Below are 8,838 nucleotides of genomic sequence, written 5' to 3'. Positions count from 1 at the left end.
AGTGGAATTTCACTGCATATTTCAGCCTTTGCAATGCAAAAACTGAAATCTGTGGCAAGTCCGCTGTGTTTTCTGCAACGTCTGAATTACCTGTCAAATATGCAAATGTTGGTGCAGATTCGTTGCGTAATTGCCCCAAATCTGCAGCAACATTTGCAGCGGAAAAACTCTGTCACGTCTGAACATGCCCTAATACTTTAGCTAGATGTTTAGTTAATAAGAAAGATAAGCTTATATGAAGCACACGTCTCAGGGTTTGTGTACAACTCATCAACTTCATAATAATAAGGGTATGTTCACACGCAGTGTTTTCAGATGTAATTTGAGCATTTTACGCCTCGAATTACGCCTGAAAAAACACCCCTAATACGCCTACAAACATCTGCCCATTGCTTTCAATGGGATTTACGGTGTTCTGTTCCCACGAGACTTAATTTTACGCGCTGCTGTCAAAATACGGCCCTTAAAATGGCGGCTCGTCAAAAAAAGTGCAGGACCTTTCTTGGGTAGTTTTTGGAGGCGTTTTTTGCAAACTCCATTGAAAAACAGCTCCAAAAATGGCTGTAAAATACGCCGCGAAAAACACGAGTTGTTACAAAAACGTCTCAAAATCAGGAGCTGTTTTCGCCTGAAAACAGCTCCGTATTTTCAGACGTGTTTAGCCACTGCGTGTGAACATACCCTAAGGGTCTCACGAGAGTTTACGAACTAAATAAGTTTGTGTAGGTTTGATCCATTCAGTCATTAAATCCATTTATCATTTAGCCAGAAATATTTAAAGTGGACAAATGGATATCATAGAGGGAGGTCCGCCACTTGAAAGCCCTCGCTATTAGTCAGAGGGGAGAGGAACTAAAAAACAGTGGCTCTTATTACAAAGGCAGGCATTTGTTTGAATGGCTGACATGCAATACTGCATTTCCTGTATGGGAAATCTATGGCCAGCATCAGCAGTTCTCCTGGGGGTTCTTCCTGGTAGAACTCCAGAGATCACCTGATCAACAGGGATTTGGATCACTATCGCTTCAAAATCCTGCCTAGCTTTATTAGTAATAAATGTATATGCAGGAACATAAATGTGAATGGTGGTTTAAATACATACACTACACTTCACGTATTGTCATGTCCCCCAAATCTCTCAGCTGTGCAGCCTCAGACTTTTGACTTAATCTCACCATGTGCTCAAGAAATTAAAAACCTGATTTTAAATTCTAATGGACACTAAGGGGCGTTGTAATAATTTCTTGAATACAACTGAAAGAGGGTGGCCATCAATAAGATGAATATAATCACAGAATCACTGACCAAGATGATACTGCGGCACCACATGACAAATGACCCAAATTACGTTTCAGATATAAACTATTAAGATGGCAAAATCAACTTGAAAAATTTTTTAGGAAATTGTAATATCCAATAAATATGTAAAATCCAACAAATCTTATATCTTGTTAATTTTTATGAGTACTAAAACTGACACTGTACTAATTATTGTTATTATTATTATTATTATTTCTATTAATATGAACAATAATGAAGTTTTGAACAGTATGTTCTTTATTAGTGATTGATTGTAGTTTTAAAAACTTATAGCAGGAACATAGTAGTTATAGATGTTGAGTAGTTAATATAAGTCTAAGAAGAAGGCTGTTAGTCATAAATGGGATTTTTCTACATGCAGGTACTAAACATTTTGTACCTTTTTGTAAAATGAAGGAAGTGATGTAAACTACTGTTAGTATATAAGGGAGGAGGTTCAGACTATATGATCTCACTTATATGATCTCACATACTGTACCTTTTCTACTAAGAAGTCAAATCAGTTGTAAGTAACATGCATTGGTTTATATTTAAATCACTCTTTCTATTTACTGAAATGCATTTGGTATTTATAGGTCTTTAATTAAATCTTACCGATTCTGTATTATGTGAGCTTCAATTTCTTTTTTATTATTTTTCTGTATTTTTGCAGGCATCAACAAATTGTATCCATTTGTCACCATGAAAGTTTTGCCTAGTTATTTTGGAACAGTTGTGTTCTGGATATTAATAAGGAGAATTCCAAGCACCGATGACATTAGAAATCAGTGCCACATTTCTGCTGACGTCAAGGGATTTAAAAGATGTTTTGAGACACTGAAGGATTTCTTGGTAAGAAGAAGCAATAATGCAAAAACAATATTTTTACTATTATTTCTTTTGTCATTTTATCTTACTTTACTTTATTTTAATTTACATTGCCGACGTTCTGGTCGGGATTCCGGTTCAAGAGAAGCCCCTGACGTCACTGTTTATATATGTATAGTAATGTCAGGGGCTTCTCCAGGAGCGGAATCCCCAGTCAGAACGTCGGCAACGCTCTGGTCGGGGATTCCGTTCCCCGGGGAGCCCTTGACGTCACAGTCCATATATAGACAGGGACGTCAGGGGCTTCTTCAGCAGCAGCGGAATCCCCAGGCACAACGAGCGGAATCCCCGGCAACGCTCTGGCCAGGGATTCCGCTCCTGGAGGAGCCATGACAGCATTGTAAAGCAACCAGCGGCCGACTTGGCCCCCTAGGTCTGTGGGCCCTGGCACTTGCCTGGGTTTGCCAGGTGTTGACGCCGGCCCTGGACAGAATGATATATTTTAACTGTCAATCATATACAGTTGAGTAGTATTGTTACAAAGAAAAATGAAAAAAAATATATACCTCAACTTTATGCCCCAAAGGTGATGTGAATAGAACTTAACTCAGCTTTGAATAATTTTACACATTTAAAAACTAAATATCATTAATAAAAAATGACTAAAGTATATGTAAATTAATGCACAGTACAGGTAAATGAACTGTTCATAGTAAATGAATTGAATGAACATAGTAAATTTAAATTCTATAACGTGATATTAGAATTTTTTTATTACATTCTGTATGTATTATATTGTCAATATCTTTCAAAAAATATAAATCAACTGTACTGAGACTGTTCAGTGATAATTATAAATATATAAAGAGATTAGGTAAAATGGTTGTCTAGTTTAGAAAACCAAATTTCATATACACTATTAGGGAATGCTAAGTTAATAGAGGGGTGTCACCTGTTAAGCATCTTTATTTATTAGCTTTAGCATAGAGCTGTTACAAATGTCTCTCTGACCTGTCCTGCTTTACCTATTGGCTTAAATGGGCATGCGTAATGCTGAATTTCCCCTATTTTGGCACTGCAGGGAAATGTAACACCTACTGCCAAGTTTCCTCATAGATTACAGCTGATTGCTGGGGGTCCTAGAAGGGGGAAACATTATGACCAGCTTATTGTCAGGGAGCCCTTCTAACAAGTAGAAATTGTCCAAAGCGGATAACCCCTTTAAATACCCTTTCTTTACTAAAATATTAACCAAATTGCTCTGATTTACTTTAAAGGGGTTTTCTACGTTCCCACAACTCATAACCTATCCAAGACTAGGTAATTAGTATATGATCGGAGCGGGACCGACACTCGGACCCCGCACCGATCATCTGATCCGGCTGCCCCTGGGCACCGGATGTTTTGAATGGTATGCAGTAGTTGGTGCCGGAAGCAGATGACTCCGACTACTGTATAGTGTCCGTTCGGCAGAACTGCGGCTCTGATCCTATTCACTTGAATATTAGCACTGCAGTACTGCAGCTCGGCTGCTATTATTTGACCAGAGCCATCTGCTTTCGGCAATATCGCCCGATGCCCAGAGGCATCCGCAGCAGCTAATTGGTGCGGGGTCCGGGTGTCGCACCCACACCAATCATATACTGTTGACCTATCCGGTGAATAGGTCATCAGTTGTAAGAGCATGGAAAACCCCTTTAAAAGCTTTACAACAATACAGATGTGTGGCTGTGAGAAATATAAATTGTTGCCCTGCAAACCTGCCGGGAGTTCTTCTATAGTCTGCTTATGGATATACATAATGGCAGCAAACTAGATGCTGTTAATAACTAATAATAAGATATTGTTTAACTTGATTTTTGTTTTTGCACAGTATGACAAAGATACAATTTCAGATGCTACTCTACTGAAAGCAAAAGTTTTAAAACATATACAAGTAAGTCATTTTTTTTATGTCAGCCCTTTTAGCAATTTTAATGACATTTTTTTCTGTGTATATGTAGATGAAATCCTTATTAAAACATAAGAAAAGTATTTTGAAAACTATCATCTTATGTTTGAGTGGCTATGTTGGAGTCTGGCATCTTGGTAATATTTTATGGGCTCTATTGTCTTCTCTATGACATTTTATTGAAATTACAATTTTTTTTGGATTTATGCAAACTATTGCTAGTTGTCACATATATTAATACTATTAATGTTAAATTTTTATATATATATATATATATATATATATATTCATATATATATACATATATATATATATATATATATATATATATGTGTGTGTGTGTGTGTGTGTGTGTGTGTGTGTGTGTGTGTGTGTGTGTGTGTGTGTGTACATGTATAACAAAAGAGTGAAAATACCTATATTGTAAGCTGATCTTTAAAAATTTTGTGGAAATGGTATAACTGCAGTGCCATAGGGCAGAGTCTAGCAGTAGAACAGCAGAGAAGCGTCTTCGTAGCAGACAGTGTGTAATTATAGCACTACATTACAATAAAAGGGGCATGTAGACAACTGTAAATCAAGGCAATGTCTGTGAGAGGGTAGAGGAATCATGGAAACTGTAGTCATTTTTTTGGTAATCCCACCCACAGCAAGCCCTAGTAGCATCAAAACAGAGGTGCTGTATAGAGCGGGGCTTGATAATGAACATGAGAAATAACTATTTCTGAGCTATCTAGTAAGCATTCAGACTCATACAAGTACTTTTCCGTTTTTTTCAGCACAAAAGTACCATCAATATATTCTTTATTTATAAAACATTAAAGGCTATGTACACATTCACAAAATATATATTGCTCTAATGCATCTAACAGAAAAAATTAAGCAATTTTGTATAAAGTCATAATTAGAAATCTTAATGGTAATATGACTGCAGGATCAGACACAGACATTATAGACATATAGTTACAGAAAGTATAGAAGCTGCAGACAGAAATTGATAGGAAAATTGTAATTAAGTTTTTTTTACTAAGATGTTTCAAATTAAAAAAAATGGTTGCAGTGAACATAACTTTTAAGTCACATTTTATGAAGCTAACATTAGTAATGGTCTCCATTTAGTCAAGTTTCTATTGCTTTACAAATTCAAGAACTTGTATTACCCCATTATAAGTCAATGTGAACCATCAGGATTTATCAGAGAACATCCGACATGACCCTAATGGGGTCTAAACGACATTGTCAGAATATCAACTGGGTTATTTACATTTATTCTAATTGTATTTATTGTAAGTGTATTTTAAACTAATGGAATGTATATATTATTATGTTGAAATAATTGTTAAATCTTTTTAGAACAGGTTGATTAAATTGTGATATTTATTGATACTTTTTGTATACAATGTCTTAGGCTCTTTTTGTTCTTCTCATCTTCCTCACTCTAGCCCTTTGAACAATGTTGCTTCCTACATGATCTTGGAAACTTTTATGTGGCCAATGTTTTTCCTGTACTGGAACTAACAGTAATGGAACAACATCGTGATCTTATTCACTTGGCAAACTCTGTATTGAGTCTTAGGAAAGAGCTAAACAAATGTGTAAGTATATATCAATAAAAAATAACACACAACAAATATAGCCAAAGTATACTAACTATTGACTGTTTTTCATTTGCCAATTGCTTTAGGCTTCATTCACATCTGTGTCGGGACTACTTTGATGGGTTCTGTCGGACCTTTCCATCATGGGAACCCATGAACGGAATCCAAACTGAAACAAACCGAAACCATAGGTTTCCGTTTGCATCACCATTGATTTCAAACTTGACGGATCAGGTGCAAATGGTTTCCTTTTGTCACCGTTGAGTGTAAGGGTTCCGTTGTTTTGATGGAATCAATACCGTAGTCATAGTTTGTTTCAGTTTGGATTCCGTTCAGTGGCATAACTACAGCTATAGCAGCCGTAGCAGCTGCTACGGGGCCCGCAGCATGAAGGGGGCCCATGCCACCCACCGGCATGGCCCCCCCATGGCTGGAGGCTCTGCTAGCAGCTGCTATAGCTGCTACACCGCGACGCCACTGAAGGGGTTGTTCCTACAAAACACACGCATCCCCTATCCACAGGAGAGGGGACACATGTGTGATCGATGGGACGCCCAGCGATAAAGAGAACTGTATGGCGTTATCTACAGGTGGGGTCTGTATGGCGTTATCTACAGGGGGGGTCTGTATGGTGTTATCTATAGGGGGGTCTGTATGGCGTTATCTGCAGGGGGGCTGTATGGCGTTATCTACAGGGGGGCTGTATGGCGTTATCTACAGGGGGGGATTTGGGGCTGTAAGAGGTTATCTACAGGGGGGCTGTATGGCGTTATCTACAGGGAGGGCTGTATGGCGTTATCTACAGGGGGGCTGTATGGCGTTATCTACAGGGGGGCTGTATGGCGTTATCTACAGGGGGGATTTGGGGCTATAAGACGTTATCTACAGGGGGCCTGTAAGGCGTTATCTACAGGGGGCTGTGTATGGCGCTATCTACAGGGGGCTGTGTATGGTGCTATCTCTAGGGGGCGCTGTGTGGTGGAATCTATAGGGAGGCACTATCTACAAAGGGGGGGTTGTGTGTTACCCAGCAGAGGGGGGCCCCAGTAAAAAGTTTGCTATGGGGCCCAGTCTTTCCTAGTTATGCCCCTGATTCCGTTCATGTGTTCCCCTGATGGAAAGGTCCAACTGAACCAATGAACAGAGTCCGGACGCAGGAGTAAGGTTGTGTTCACATCAGCGTTTGGTTTCCGTTGGTGGGTTCCATCGGACCTTTCCGTTAGGAGGAACCCATCAATGGGAAGGCAAACAGAAACCATAGCTTCCAATTGCATTACCATTAATTTCAATGGTAATGCTTCCGTTACAAATAAGTTACAAGTTTGCTGCCCATTCCAACAAAGAGAGACATGTAATTTAAAAATGGGTGTCACTAACATGCTTATTAAGTGTATGTCAATGATAAAGCCCCTTCAAACTGCCCTTCAGGGGTGTATACACTCAACCAGCTGAATAGGTCAGAAACCAGAAGTCCTATCCATGGTCGGACTGGCCCACCAGTGTGCCAAAGTACCCTCTGGTTGACCCAGGCTATGACACAATAATGGGCTTCTAATATAGCATTGCTCTAAGGTCCAGCGGCGAAGACAATCCCATTTGGACCAATCAAATGCTACTAGGGTCTATCTCTTATTAGTTGATTCTCAAATAACCTACTAGACGTTATTGATGATATGTCCTTTGTTTGCAACAATAAAAATTAAAGGAATGTTATATGGCTATGGATAATAATATTCTTTGAATTTTGGCCTTTGTATCTACTTTACTTACTAAAAATCCTCTTTCATTTATTTTAATTCCAACATTTTTTTTATAACAGCATGCCGCTTCAAATTGTCCGTGTGGTCAGCAGTCACATACAGTTATGAAACAATTTAAAAATGTGTATTTTAAGGTAATTGCACTATTACATTTATTATTCACTGTAGAGAATATTCACATAGGGTTGGTCCAATTGGTGTTTATGGCCTGTAAATATACCCTAAAGTATGTTTCTCTTATTCTCAACAGATGGCTACAACAAATGCTGCTGTTAAGGCTGTTGGGGAACTGAACATACTGTTCCACTGGATAGAAAAACGCTTTTTGGCCTGAATACCAGTGTAAATTGTCTTTTTATATGAGAATTTTAGCATAATTTATTAACACGGGACTGTATTATTTAAAACTTTATTATTTATATTGACGATAATAATAAAAAAAAAATTGTATTATTTTATATATAAATAATGGGGGAGAAGTATCAAAACTGGTGCAATGGAAAAGTGGAGCAGTTGCCCATGGAAACCAATCAGGTTGCTGCTTTCATTTTTCTAAGTGCCTCTGAAAAATGGGAGGTGGAATTTGATTGGTTGTCACAGGCGACTACTACACTTTTCCTTTGCCCCAAGTTTGATATATCTGCTCTATTATGTTTACCAAATGGCTTTATAAATAAAGATATATATTTATTAAGTAGCATGTCATGATTCTTTTTTGTGCTGTCCACAAGTCTAGATCAGAATATAATAATCAAAAAATAAGAGAAAAAGGTCACTGGAATATATTTATTATACCAAAAATACCAAAAACACACATTATCTACTTCATCATGTTAAAGTTAAAAGGGTAATAAATAAATGTAATTGATTATCTATCCGCAGAATAGGTGATAAATGTCTGATCGGTGGGAGTCCAACTGCTGGGACCCCCACTAGACCCGGGAATGAGGGTTTTAGGGTGCGGAGTGAACTGCGAATGCTCGGCCATGGCTCGATAAATTTTTTATGGGGCTGAGGGAGACAGCACTCGGCTATCTCTGGCAGCCTGCGAGGTAGGGCTTAATGGGAGCCAGTAAAATACAATACATTAGTATTGCAGTATTGATCACTTCTTCCAGTCCTCTAGGGGGACTAATAAAAAAAGTAAATAATAGTTAAATAAAGATTATTTATTAAAAAAATATTAAAAGTAAAAAAATCCCTGTTTTTCTATTTTCCCCATATGGTAATGTAAAAAAATAAATAAAAATAAACGGCATTGCCGTGTCTATAAAAGTCCAAACTATTACAATATAACATTATTTAACCCCTCACGGTAAATGCTGGAAAAAACCCCAGATAAAAATATGGCGACATAAAACAAACAATGGAGGAATAGCTGTTAGCCCACAAATAATTTTTT

General features: G+C 37.9%; 1 protein-coding gene across 1 annotated transcript; it reads left to right on the top strand.

Annotated features, from left to right (window-relative positions):
* The first annotated feature begins 1,523 nt into the window (after positions 1–1,523).
* On the top strand, positions 1,524–7,770 carry LOC142741847 (interleukin-19-like). The gene is made up of 5 exons (XM_075851174.1): positions 1,524–1,548; positions 1,973–2,151; positions 4,001–4,063; positions 5,521–5,673; positions 7,687–7,770. The coding sequence occupies exons 1-5, from the start codon at positions 1,524–1,526 to the stop codon at positions 7,768–7,770; spliced, it is 504 nt and encodes a 167-aa protein (XP_075707289.1).
* The last annotated feature ends 1,068 nt before the right edge of the window (positions 7,771–8,838 follow it).

Source organism: Rhinoderma darwinii, chromosome 2 (assembly GCF_050947455.1).
Source record: "Rhinoderma darwinii isolate aRhiDar2 chromosome 2, aRhiDar2.hap1, whole genome shotgun sequence".
Classification (NCBI taxonomy): Eukaryota; Metazoa; Chordata; class Amphibia; order Anura; family Rhinodermatidae; genus Rhinoderma; species Rhinoderma darwinii.
The sequence above is the reverse complement of the archived record's forward strand: the minus strand, read 5'-3'. Positions and strand labels throughout refer to the sequence as shown.

Coding starts and splice junctions, on each gene's coding strand:
- LOC142741847 (XM_075851174.1), top strand. CDS start 1,524: ATGAACAATAATGAAGTTTTGAACA. Junction 2,152..4,000: donor AGACACTGAAGGATTTCTTG/GTAAGAAGAAGC, acceptor GTTTTTGCACAG/TATGACAAAGATACAATTTC. Junction 5,674..7,686: donor GGAAAGAGCTAAACAAATGT/GTAAGTATATAT, acceptor TATTCTCAACAG/ATGGCTACAACAAATGCTGC.